General features: G+C 35.7%; 1 protein-coding gene across 1 annotated transcript; it reads right to left on the bottom strand.

The window, feature by feature from the left end:
- Nucleotides 1-242: 242 nt before the first annotated feature.
- Nucleotides 243-9,527, bottom strand: LOC129292582 (trans-Golgi network-localized SYP41-interacting protein 1-like). Its single transcript, XM_054930154.1, has 9 exons — nucleotides 9,374-9,527; nucleotides 9,013-9,277; nucleotides 8,624-8,875; nucleotides 4,601-8,548; nucleotides 3,187-3,997; nucleotides 2,450-3,096; nucleotides 1,484-1,631; nucleotides 1,332-1,413; nucleotides 243-610 (listed from the first exon to the last, which is right to left on the bottom strand). The coding sequence occupies exons 2-9, from the start codon at nucleotides 9,232-9,234 to the stop codon at nucleotides 508-510; spliced, it is 6,213 nt and encodes a 2,070-aa protein (XP_054786129.1). The 5' UTR covers nucleotides 9,235-9,277; nucleotides 9,374-9,527; the 3' UTR covers nucleotides 243-507.
- Nucleotides 9,528-13,071: the final 3,544 nt, after the last annotated feature.

A 13,071-nucleotide genomic window follows, 5' to 3' on the forward strand; every position in this document is an offset into this window, starting at 1 on the left:
CAAGAAATCTTCTGATCATGTTTTCGATCTTCAAATCCTACACTGTGCAACCCTCCACCCCAAAAGAAGAAGAAGCGGGTTAAAAAAAAAAAAAAATTCTCATCCTGGAAGACTTAAGCAAGGCACGATGAAAAGTGACAAAATCGTCTGTACAGCCACCAAACAAAATTTCATCGTCTATCATAATTTGATGTACTACTTAAACTAGTCTCAAATATCTGGACAAGTAGAAAAGACGAATCTCAGCAATTAAATTGGGGGATTCATAAAATTATGATGATGGAGGTCAAAGAATATGGGGAAAATTATCCCCAAACATGTGAGGATTAGATTCTCTGTATCCCTAAAATGTGATTGCAGAGAATCAAATGAACTGTTACTATACATACCTATAAGAATATGTCGGGCTACATTAAGAAGCAAAAAGAGAGAAAGGAAACAAGAAAAGATATTAGTATACAGGATATGCAACGTTGAGCTGTTCAGATAGGTGATGATCCCAAGTTCCTACAAGATTGTTGCCAATAGCCATATATGCAAGAGAAGCAAATAGCCAATGAGTCCTAATCTTGCCCTGGGACGACTCATGAGAAGCCGACCACCAGAAACCCTGCAGAAAGAAATTTAGCCCCAACTTAGTCTTTCAACCCATCTTAGTCTGTTAGAAATCCTGGTTAAATAAATCATTGACTTTTTGAAGTAGAGGTTTGAGCCTAAAAGTTTTTTGCTAGTTACCCATAACTCTCATCACTAGATTAGACCACCACTGTGGCATATTGTCTAAGCTTCAGGTAGTTCTAGGAATAGTACCGAAGTCTATGTGACTTAAGTATTTTTACGCTTCAGAATTTGGTCCTTGCTCTTCCCTGATCCTTAAATTTTCAGCACATAATATGATGAGTCAATGATCTACACCTCAAGTCCTAAAAGCTTAGGGTTGACAACGTATCAGGTATATGTGATCATTGAGATTTTCTTAGAACTTTTTCACTGGGAAGAGGGTTAGGGTACCTGTCTCTCAAATGTCTACTATGCAACTATATGAAGCATTTTGTCATTTTCTTCCTATACTTAATATCAAGTCTGGATAAGTTTGGACTATATAATACAGCGGAGTTTTTGTTCTTTTGTTTACTGCTTGCAGGGTATCTGTTGAGATAATGCCAATGGATATGAATGATGCTAAGATCCAACAGCTCATGCTTCCCTGTTTTACCATTCTTGACCATGCCTTATATGATAATAAATTCACCAAAATGTTGAAAGCGACATTACCAATATGCTTTCTTTACCATTGACAGAAACTTCAATTAGACAATATAGAACTTTACCAGATTCCATCAACACGATCTGCAATGACCTTTCCTTGCTTAGGTACAAATCCTGATGTGTTCAGTGACTTAAATGCATGACCTGCATAGCAATAAATAGTTTAGTCTTCAAGCTTTAGTGAAGCAGCCATGGTATGAGAAATTATAATTACCTTTATCCTCATCAATATCAACACTGCTGATTAGACGATCAGATTCCCCTTCCATGTCAAGAGCAAGATGGTCAGTAGATCCTTTACGCATATTTCGCACAAGCGCAGCTGATGGTGCAGGAGATATGACTTTCTTGCCAAGAGATCCCTGCACAAGACATGAAACTTTACATATGCATTTCCTCACAGATGGAAGAAAAGCATTTCAATATTTTTAAGACAACACAGCCTCTCAATGTCAATTTATATCAGCATTGAGGAAGGGTGAGGGAATGGAAACCCTCTGAAGCATAAACTTCTATTGACAAACCTCAAAAAGAAATGAAAGAGGCAAAGATACATAACGAACACTTGAAACCATCTACATGGTGTCAAGTAAATACTGACAACAATTTCAGGATGCTAATGTCAACATAGCATCCTTATTTGTACAACATAGAAGACAAGTTAAAATACTTCTATTACTGAATCAATAAAACATGCTTTCTGCTTGTTGTAACACCACTAAATATTTTGCCCCATTAATGCTATTGACCATAGAACCTTTTCAAATAAGTTGTCAACAAATTATTCCAGATCCACTACTTCAGAAATTGTTTTGTTATCCGAACAAATTGTGCAAGTTGGCTAGCAATAACACAGCAGTTCTACATAAAAACAATCAACATTGCTCAAGAGAAAAGGTGGGGGAAAGAATACAGACGTATATGCATGTCCATATGTCCACATATTTGTAAGGATATAATATGACATACTTAACAATCCAACAGAAGTTCAAACTGAAGTTAAAAGCTCAGCAGGTCATATATATCCATTTTAACCATTACATTTAAACACTAGACTAAGTTAACAAGCACAGGGAGCATAGAATAAACATTTGAACTTCAGTAACTTTGAAGACCTGGCAACATTATTGCATCAAGGAATAAAATAAGCTTTGAAAATTAACCGGGAGTCTATGACTACCTCTTCAACTTCAGATATCTCTGATCCACCTAGTAATGAGGGTGCTTCATATAAACTCCTTTCCTGGACAACCTCTGTCTGAGAGGTCTTATCATTAAGTGAACCTTCAAGCAATCTAACCTTGGCTGTTAATTCATCAATAACTTTCTGACTTCCAACCAACTTCGCACCAAGTTCCATGGCTTTTGACTTTGCATTTTCAGCTTCTAAAAGAATGGCCACAACCTGCCTTTCCAATACTGGTATCAACTCATTAAAACCTCTAGATTTTCTGTCTTCAACCAAATCACTGGCTCCCAACATGCTGAGAATTTTTTCCAAAGCAAAGGAAAACCCAGACAACTCATTTTTCACCTTGTGTAAGTCCTCCCAGTTACAGTTAAGCTGTTTGACTTCCTCCTCCAGATGCTTAATTTCAAGGTCCTTAGTTGCAACGGTTGTTTGAAGTTCTTCTTTGTCATCGGACAAAGAACTCATTTGGTGATGCAACTGAATAACACTATCAATGATGCTAAAGAGCTTCTTTACAGGAGCTGAAGCATTGGGTTCCATATCTTCTGCGGACTCTAAAAGGGGGAGTTTGATCCTATCAATCTTATCCAAGAGAGTTCTAACCTGAGATTCTGAGAGAAGGGAGTTTTCTGCCTCTGAAATCAAAGACATCAAATCATAAAGAGGTGAATCAACATCTGCAATTAAACAAAATAATCTAGGCCAATAAAGATTTCAAGATTTACCTTCTTTTGTTGACAAAGCGCTATACAATGATGATATCTCTTCCTCTTTTTCCTTTAATGTTTCCTCTAGGGCCTGATAACCCTCTAAGTTATTCCTAAGCTCACTACATGACTTTTGTAATACTTGGATATCAGACTCCAGTTGCAAAACTCTCTTTTGATAAAGGTCTCTTTCTTCTATGACCTTTTTGGAAGCAGCTCCTGTTTCCTTCAATTGATTCTGCAAATCTTCAACTGTTCTGCCTAATTCCTTACTTCGAAATTCAAAATTCTTCATCAAATTATGTGCTTTCCTAGTAGCAGATATCAATTTTTGTGCTGTTTCCGTGCATTTGCTGTTCTGATTATGCTTGGCTAGTACTTCTGCATCAAGGTTCATTTTCTCAGAAAGGGGGCCTGGTTCCACAAGGTTCTCATGAACTACAGATTGAAGTTCACAGGAAGAATCAGTGCATGCAGACAACAAGACTCTAATATCATTCTCCAAAGCAGCAATAGAATTTTCCTGTTCTGCTTTTAAACTTTCCCCAGCATTAACTTTTTCTTTAAGGGTTTCCAAGTGCTCAAGGATATTCACTACATCAGTCTCTGTTTCCAGTAGTTTTGTCTGAAGAAGAGAAATAAACTCATCAATAGAATCAGAAAAGTCATCAAGCCTATCTGCAGTAAGTTTGTTTCTCAGCTGAAACCCCTTCATGATGTTTCCAAATTGTGAAATCATATTGTCAATGTCAGTGCCATTCATGCTGTCCACTTCAATATCATAATTCTCAATGCCACCAAAGGATGCTTTTCTCACGAAGGAATGTTCCTGGTATAAACAAGATGGAGGATTAAGAAACGTGTGTTCAAAAGTAGTATACACATAAAACAACTAAACACTTCAAAACAAAATATGTCCAGACATAAAAAAAAAACATTATGCAACTCTCAACTAACAATCATAACATATTAATCCGATCCCTAACAATCAAAGACAATGGGAAAAGAAAGGAGAAGAAGGAGAAACAGAGAAAAAGATGGGAGGAAGTTCGGAAAGAAAAAACAGAGATGTTTGGATAGAAACTGAATGATCACTGGTTTGAAAATTCAACAAGTCTAGGCTGAAGTGTCCTAACTTACACTGCTCTGGGGCTATTCATAGTAAGCCCATGATAAGATAATAAAATAAATGAAAAGACAGGAAAAATTCCCCCAACAATGATATTTCCTAAAACATTCTCTCACTATTTCCATCACAATACTTGCTACACATGAAAAAATCTACGACTCTGTCAATCACAAGATTGTATTCCACTTGTGAGTAAACTACAACAGGTAAAGCCTCAAGTGCCACATACATGAAGGTCATGACCAGAATAGCATGCATGAAACAAGAAATAATGGAGAGAGAGGTGAAAGGTAAGAATACCACCTCCAACTTTTGGTGTGATCCAGGATCCTTAGCATTCATGCCAACAGTATAGTCCCTTATTTTGTTCAGAATTAAATCCACATTCTTGAGAGCCTCAAACTTCATCTCAAAGCACTGTTCTACTTTGGGAAGTAGAGTGTTCTCTTTCATAAGCACAATAAGATCATTTATAAGTCCAATAAGCTCTGTAGATCTGTTTTCCAAGCCACCATTCTTTCTAGATAACTCCTCCATACATGAATTTAACTTAAAATTGAGTGACAATATCTCCTCTTTAGCAGTTTTATTTGCATCTTCCAGGACAGAGATATTATTTTGTGCCTTAAATAATGTATCTTCCAGTGTTTTCATAGCTGCAGAGGCATCAATCAATTTGCTAGTCTGATTCTCAGCTTCAGATTGCAACTTCTTCAATTCACTCTCCATTTTGGTTCTAGCATCTTGATCAGCATCATATTTGTCTTTCAATATATTGGCATTACTCTCAGCCTGAGATAGTGTCTCTTCTAAGTCCTTTATGGTTGTGCTTGCCTCTGCTAGTTTGCTTGTCAACCTGGCAGCTTCTTCTTTAACTCTTTCTAGCTCAGTCTCTACAGCAGCTCTAACAGTTTGAGCCAGCTCTTTCTCATTAAAAAGAATAGCAATATCTTCTTCGGCCTTTGATAATGCAGCTCTGAGTGACATAGTAGACTCACCAACCTCTTCCAAATTATTTATGGTTGCATTGGCCTCAGCTAGTTTGGTAGCCAACCTTGTAGCTTCTTCTTTAACTCTCTCTAGCTCAGTCTCGGCAGCAGCACTACTAGTTTGAGCCAGCTCTTTCTCATTGGACAGAACAACAATATCCTTTTCTGCTTGATGTAATGCAGCTTTAAGTGACACAGTAGACTCCCCAACCTCTTCCAAGTCCTTTATGATTGTGCTGGCCTCCGCTAGTTTGATTGTCAACTGAGCAGCTTCTTCTTTAACTCTCTCTAGCTCAGTCTCTGCAGCAGCTCTACCAGTTTGAGCCAACTCTTTCTCATTGGAAAGATCAGAAATATCTTTTTCTGCCTGAGATAATGCATTTCTAAGTGACATGGTAGATTCAACAGCCTCTTGCAAGTCCTTTATGGTTGTGCTGGCCTCTGCTAGTTTGCTTGTCAACCTGAATGCTTCTTCTTTAACTCTCTCTAGCTCAGTCTCTGCAGCAGCTCTAGCTGTTTGAGCCAATTCTTTGGCGTCGGAAAGAACAGCAAGATCTTTTTCTGCCTCAGACAATGCAGCTCCGAGTGACATAGTAGACTCACCAGCCTCTTCCAAGGCCTTAATGGTTGTGCTGGCCTCCACTAGTTTGCTTGTCAACCTGGCAGCTTCTTCTTTAACTCTCTCTAGCTCAGTCTCTGCAGCAGCTTTGCCAGTTAGAGCTAAGTCCTTCTCATTGGAAAGAACAGCAATATCTTTTTCTGCCTGTGACATAGTAGACTCCCCCACCTCTTCCAAGTCCTTTATGGTTGTGCTGGCCTCTGCTAGTTTGATTGTCAACTGGGCAGCTTCTTCTTTAACTCTCTCTAGCTCAGTCTCTGCAGCAGCTCTACGAGATTGAGCCAGATCTTTCTCACCAGAAAGGATAGCATGTTCTTCTTTCACTTTATGTAATTCCTCCTCAACTTTTGCGATTGTAATTTCTAACTCCCTCTTTTCTTCAGCAGATTGAGACATATTATTCTCAGCAGAAGATAATGCCTGTTGAAGGGATTCTACAGTTGCTTGTGCTTCTGCTACTTTATTTACAAGGTCATTGGCTCCCTCTTTTACTAGCTGCAGCTCCTTCTCAGCATGTAGCTTAGCATCTTGGCATTCACTGACAAATCCAGCAAGCCACTTCACCTTTTCAAAAGGTTCTTCAAAAGCTGAATCAACGGGAAGATGGATATGATCAATAGACTCTACCACTCTCTGTAACAAGTTATTGCTCTGAAACAAGTGCTGCTCAAACTGATTCCTTTCACCTTTTACTGCTTGAAGCTCAGCCTCCAATTTTCCGATGCTTTCTACATCACTAGACAATTTATCAATCTGGTCACTGTACTCAGAAACTATTGATTCTTGCTTCTGCAAATCAAGCTTTAGCTGCTCAATCTCCCGGTTCTTTTCATTTATAAGACTTTTTAGACTGTCCCTATCTTGAACCAATCCTTTCCCTTTCTTAACTGCCATGGATAACTTATCCTTAAGAACGGCAGACTTCTCCTCTGATCGGTCAAGGTCTTTCTGTAGAGAACTCTTTTCTTCTTTCAGCGTATAAATTTCATCAGAAGCTGCTTTCAAGTCATTTAACAGTTTATTCACATCTGATCTAATCACCATCTCTTCTTCTAGCATGTCCTCACATAGCATCAATCTTTGATCCCTAACATATAAGTGACTAATAATTGTTTCAATTAAGTCAGTATCAATATGAGATGACCTAGAGAAATGATCACTCTGTTCTTTTATCATTTGCAAGCAATGGTTAATAATCATAAATGTGTCAGGAGAAGAACCATCAATTCCTCCATCCTCCATGTCATAGCCAGAAAGCTCAACCACCATTTTCATAATCTGCTCCTTCTCCCTCAAAACCTGATGATTCATTTCAATAATCTCTTCAAATTTACATCTCAAATCAGTTACTTCTGATTGAAGGTAATCTTTTTCCAGTAATTTCAACAGCAAAGATGTGCTCAAGAAATCAATACAGTTGCGGGCTTCTTCTTTAATGGTAGAGACTTCTTCCTGCAGAATATTTGTATCATCCATTGCCCTGTAATAAGAGTTACCCAGCCAATTTATCTTATATTCCAAATCAGACGATGAGACAGATTCTGGTAAATTTATTAGAGATAAAGCATCCTTCAATTTGCAGAACTCTATGAAGGCATCCTTGAGGACATCTCTGTCACCCACAATCCAACTTAACCTCTCCAACATATTCAAATTAGGAGTATCAGGTTCCATCTGCAAGATCTTCTTAACTTGTTCAATAATCATGCTACTTTGAACCAACTCATCATTGGTAAGTCTAGCAGCCTCTAGCTCAGCAGACTTCTCTTGCAATTCAATCAAGCATTTCTCATGGTCACTGGATTTTTCAGCCAGAGATTTCTTTAATGAGTCCCGCTGCTGTACCAATGCCTTTCCTTTCGTCACAGCCATACTAAGTTTTTCTTTGGTATTAGCACATTTAACTTTTTCCTGCTCAAGTTCTACTTTCACGTTTCTAATTTCTGCATTCAATGTTCCTATCATCACCCTTTCCTTGTCAAGCTCATCCACTAGTTTCCGATTCTCATCTTCTACAAGAGCAAGTCTTTCAACTAGTTCTGCTTCCTTTCTTTTGAGCTCCAATAATCCACCACGAGCAGCGGCAAGTGTGTACCAATGTTCCTCGTCCCTAGCATCCAAACCAACCTCAAAGAAAGATTGCCCTAGTTGATAAATTTCAGAAAGAAGATTATTATATTTTGCAGTTAATAGTGCAGTGCCTTCTGCAATATGAACCATTTTTCCACCAATAGAGTTATCTAAAAGTTGCTCTTGACTCACAACTGTTGCAAGAGAGGACATCATCCTATCTACTACAATATCAATCTCTGACGATACTTCTGGAGTCTTCTGACATGAGTTATCATGGGAGACTGATAACTCAGTAACCTTTGCATTGAGATTGTCTATCTGATTATCCTTATCAGAAAGAAGAGCATGAAGATTTCTTATAGTTGCCTCAGCAGAGGATCGTTCCTCTATGGTTAACTTTACAAACTCCAAACATTCTTTAATCATCTCCTTCAATGGAATCTCAGCCAGTTGAGCCTCCTTATCCCTACCTCCAGCTTCAGTTTCATCTGGCAGTGACTGTTGCCAGGACAGAGCCTTTAGCTGACAATGAATATCAAATACTCCTCGGGCAACAGTTTCTCGTTCTTCCTGCATCACAGAAAGTATCATTAATTGAGAATAAACAGTATCTGCAAAAGGGCCTGTTAATCTTATAAGCCGAACCTTATATTGCCGTGTATTACTTTCTTTTCCAGCAACCGTCTTCGCCACTGATTCATCTTCTGCTCTATCGTCCAGTTTACCAAAATGATTCCGTTGATCTTCTTCCAAGTTCTGTCTACTTTCTCCAGCATCTGTTTCTTCCTTAATAGTATCAGTTTGCCTACCATCAAACGTGCCTAACTCATCTGGGCAATCAACAAACATATCATCTCTCGCAGTATCCTCACTAGATTTAGCATCATCAAGGTCTACCTGTTCAGTACGACCCAAAATCCCATTATAAATATCAGCATGTTCAATATAAGCCAGCCAGGGAATAAAGATGGAATGGAAATTTGATTTTCTTCTACCTCCTATGCATATAATGAATCAAAGCTTGACATCACTACCTGATTCACTGTTTCCAGTGCATTCTCGGGAAGTGTGCCCGCCGTAACGTCGTCTTGACGAGTGTGAGTGGATGAATCGAATTGTAGTTCGCTAACCCCATTTGATTGTTCCACTGAGTTGGCTGCTGTTGATTCACTAAAATCCGAAAGGCTCCCGTGTGTCCCTTGCCCGGTAGCTCCATGGCCTTCCAAAGGCTGCTCTGCTCCGTTATTCTCATGCATTTCAAACGGTCATAATCGAATCGCCTCCAGAACAGACTCAGATCTGCAATAAAGCAACCACTACACGATTAGAATCAATCAAATCCACAGACAAGATTCAATCTAAAAGTTAACCAATCAAAGGGAAACAGAAAATTACCGAAACCCTAAAATCAAATTGGTCCGTCGGAAAATGATTGAGGAATCGGAAATAGCGATGGGTACTCGGACGTTCACGTTGGGTGGTGATAACAGATAAAGCTGAGACTCGTCGTTGACCTCGTCACTGAATTCACACAGTCAAAAATGCAACAGTTCAAAGTTACAATTTCGAAGGCCCAAGAGATCAGGTACGTACACGATAAAAATATCGTTAGAGTGTTAGCTGTTCTGTGAAAAAAATAAATAAATAAATAAATTTAAAAAAACCAATTAATTCAATTTAAATTTTAATTATTAAATTTTAAAAATTTGTAAATTTGATTCTTAATTAAAAAATATAAATTATAAATTTATTATAATAAAATTATAAAATTTAAAATTGAACATGTAAATTTATCTAAGACTTAAATTAAATTAAGGATCTCTCATTCATTCAAGTCTCAAGAGTCAAGAATTTAAAGCCATCATCAGAATCCACGTAGGTAAATTAGAAATGGAACACAGAATTAGCAATCACTATCAGAACTAAACCACCGGAGCATTTGCAATCTATAAGTGCAGTTTTCTACTACTTTTATAAATATATAAATTAATTAATAATTAATATCGATAACAATAATCAAAATAGCTTATAAAAAATAGTAGTAGGATATGATGGAAACCCCCTCCATTCTATATTGAAGTTGGCTTCTAGAACAACTAATGATAATGATTTTTTTTAAGCCACTTTATATAAAAAATTAATTATTAATTACTTTCTTTTAATTTTACCATTTTATTTGTAAATAAAATTGAAGGAGTATTAAATATACTTTAGAGTTGTGTGTCTTATTAGTTGGTAATTTAATTATTTTAGAAGGCACTAAATGTAAAAACGTCTTATAACAAATTTCTAACCTTAATTCATCACGTTATGAAAAATTAATTATTTTATTAAATTCAACCTTGTTAATAAAAAATTATACTTTAAAATAGTTAATAAAGTAACTTCATTGAAAAGAAAGATTTTCAATTGGTAAAAAAAGAAAAATCTTATAAGAAAGCTTTCTCATTTTCACTTTTCTTTTTTTTTTTCCCCATTTTATGCCAAACGGCCATAAATAACAATGAAGGTTTTCTACGTTGCCAAACTTTTTTCTCCCAATATTGATGGGTTGTGGCTTATGTGTTTGGTGGAAGTTGGACTTAGTTGAGATGGAAGAAGTCATCTCATGATGCCAAGTTTGAAAGAGTTTGGAACATTTTTTTTTTTAACATATAGCATTTCATATCGTAGTCCACTAAATCATGAGGCCGGACTAATTCAGATGAAGACTGAGTTGGCCCATTTTTGAAAAAAGCTTCTACCACACCTCCCTTGGAGAATTTGTCATACTTACTGCATTTCCAAAACTCAAACTCAAGATCTTAATTAAGTTAGAACGACTTCTTATCCAGTCAATCTAAGTGTTCGGTGGTGGAGTTTGGAACAATTGACATGCAATGTGGGGATTTTACAAGTAAAGGTTACTTCAATTTTTTACAACAAATCCCTTAAAACCTTTTGTCCATACGAAACATGCATGTGGATAAGGCAGGGGCAAAACCAACTCTAGGAGAGGGGATTTTAAAATTTAATATATGTATGCATGTATTTATATTTTATTTTTTTAAATAATTTTATAACTTATAAAACATAATTAAATGAAAAAATTGTTTGATATTATATAAATATTTAAAAAGCCATATTTTAAAATTTATAATTTTTTAAAAAATCCTTTAATATAACTTGCCATTAAAAAAATATTAAAGGATCTAGCTCAAATGTATTTTGATGGATAACAAAAAATAATTAAGATAAAAAAACTAAAGAATTGAAATGACCCTAGTACATGGTATCCTTGCAAATAAATATATGAACATACGACGACATAACAATATCACCTCCCGAATAAGCTTTTGACTGGGCCCATCATCTTTTTTTTCACTTATCCACTACTTTCATACGCCATTGATGAGGACTTGATCTTCAACAACAATATGTTCGCTAAACTCATTCCTTCAATCTTCCCACATGCCTCTTCCCCTCCAAATCAATTCACTTCCTTGATAGGGAAATTTTGGCAGGGAAGTTGGGGAGCCACAGTAATGTGGTTCTGCCTCTTGTAAAGAATGAGTTCCTTATACAAAGATTTTTTTGGTGATGGTCTCTTCAAAAATTTTGTATTAAAAATCAAGTTAGCTCACTTAATTGAATCAATAAGCTATTGAATTAGTTTTTTGACTGGATCAATGAAATATTTTTCATAATTAATTTAATCATAATTCAATCATTATTTATTATTAACCCTTACACCAGTATCTTGATCGATTTATAACTTATTCATAATAAAAAAAGTTTTTCTAGTTAAGAGATCAAGGAAAAGAGATGATGGGTCCAATTTATACATTGTTTCTTACATGATTTAGCTCCTAAATTGAAGTAATTATGAAATAAAAATAGTAAGAAAATAGAATATACTGCCTCATTGCACATAGTTATGTGTCTTGTAGAGAAAGAGAGCCGGAAAGTACCAAAAATGCACTAAAGGATGAAGAATCATGCCTCTAGTTATGTCTAAGCATGGATGAGGAGAAGCTGAAAATGTTGGCACATGATTCGATAACAGGTAAATAAAATTACAAAGGACATGGTTACCGGCGAATCAAAGGCTATTTCATGCTTTGATCATGGGTGGATGAAATTGTAAAGTGGCACGATCGCGCAGATGAAAAAAAAAAAATAAACATGTGACAACTGCAAAATTAATCTTGAATAAAAATAATTAAAATAAAAGGGCCAATGGGCTTTTAGGTTTTTATTGTGCGAAAATTGTATAATAAACCTTGAACAGCCTCATTTACATCATCCAATTTCATATCTAAAAGCAAGGAGGCACAGCGTGAAATTTGGAAGAGTTCTTATAAGTCAGGAGTTTTTCTTCTCTTCTCTTTTTTGAATTTTAGTTTATGTCTTTTATTGGGATGTTTTGTAGTAACTTTATAGGTTTTTTAAAAAAAAAAAACTCTCATTCAAGATAGGGAATTATAGCCTAGCTATGATGGATTTTGCTCTTTTAATTTGGTCTATTTATTTTTCTTGTTGAATATGAAATTTTATCTATGAGAATTATGTTTATATTTATATTTATCTCTCTTGATTAAATTATTTTATTATATAGATGGCCATTATATTGTACATCTATGGATTGTTTAATAAATTGAAAGGTAAAAAACGAACCTAGATTTAAAGAGACAGATGCAAGTAACTGAATTAAGAATAATTTAAGATCTATAGTGGCTTAACTCACAACTTCATGATCTAAAAAGTACATTTTGAGTTAGGAGGAAGCCAATTCAACGCTAGTTAGACACGTCTTAACATACTTAAAAGTAATTAGAATACTTAAGAATGATTTTGGCTATAAATAAAGGAAAATAACATAACTAAATAATTAGAGTAAGCCATCCTAGTAGATGAATCATAATTTCTTACACTTGTTTAATGGTTTGGTTCATCATTTTTTATCATTGCTCTTTATTTGCATTGTTTAATTAATTATTAAATCCATCTTTGAAACTACTTGTTTTTTTATAAATGATATAGTTAATTACTGAGTTCAATTCCTAGAAAAAGACTCATAAAATTACACATAAGCACCCTATAAAAATTAATAT

This window comes from Prosopis cineraria, unplaced genomic scaffold (genome assembly GCF_029017545.1).
Source record: "Prosopis cineraria cultivar Desert tree isolate PC_DT_omini unplaced genomic scaffold, ASM2901754v1 PC14, whole genome shotgun sequence".
Classification (NCBI taxonomy): domain Eukaryota; kingdom Viridiplantae; phylum Streptophyta; class Magnoliopsida; order Fabales; family Fabaceae; genus Prosopis; species Prosopis cineraria.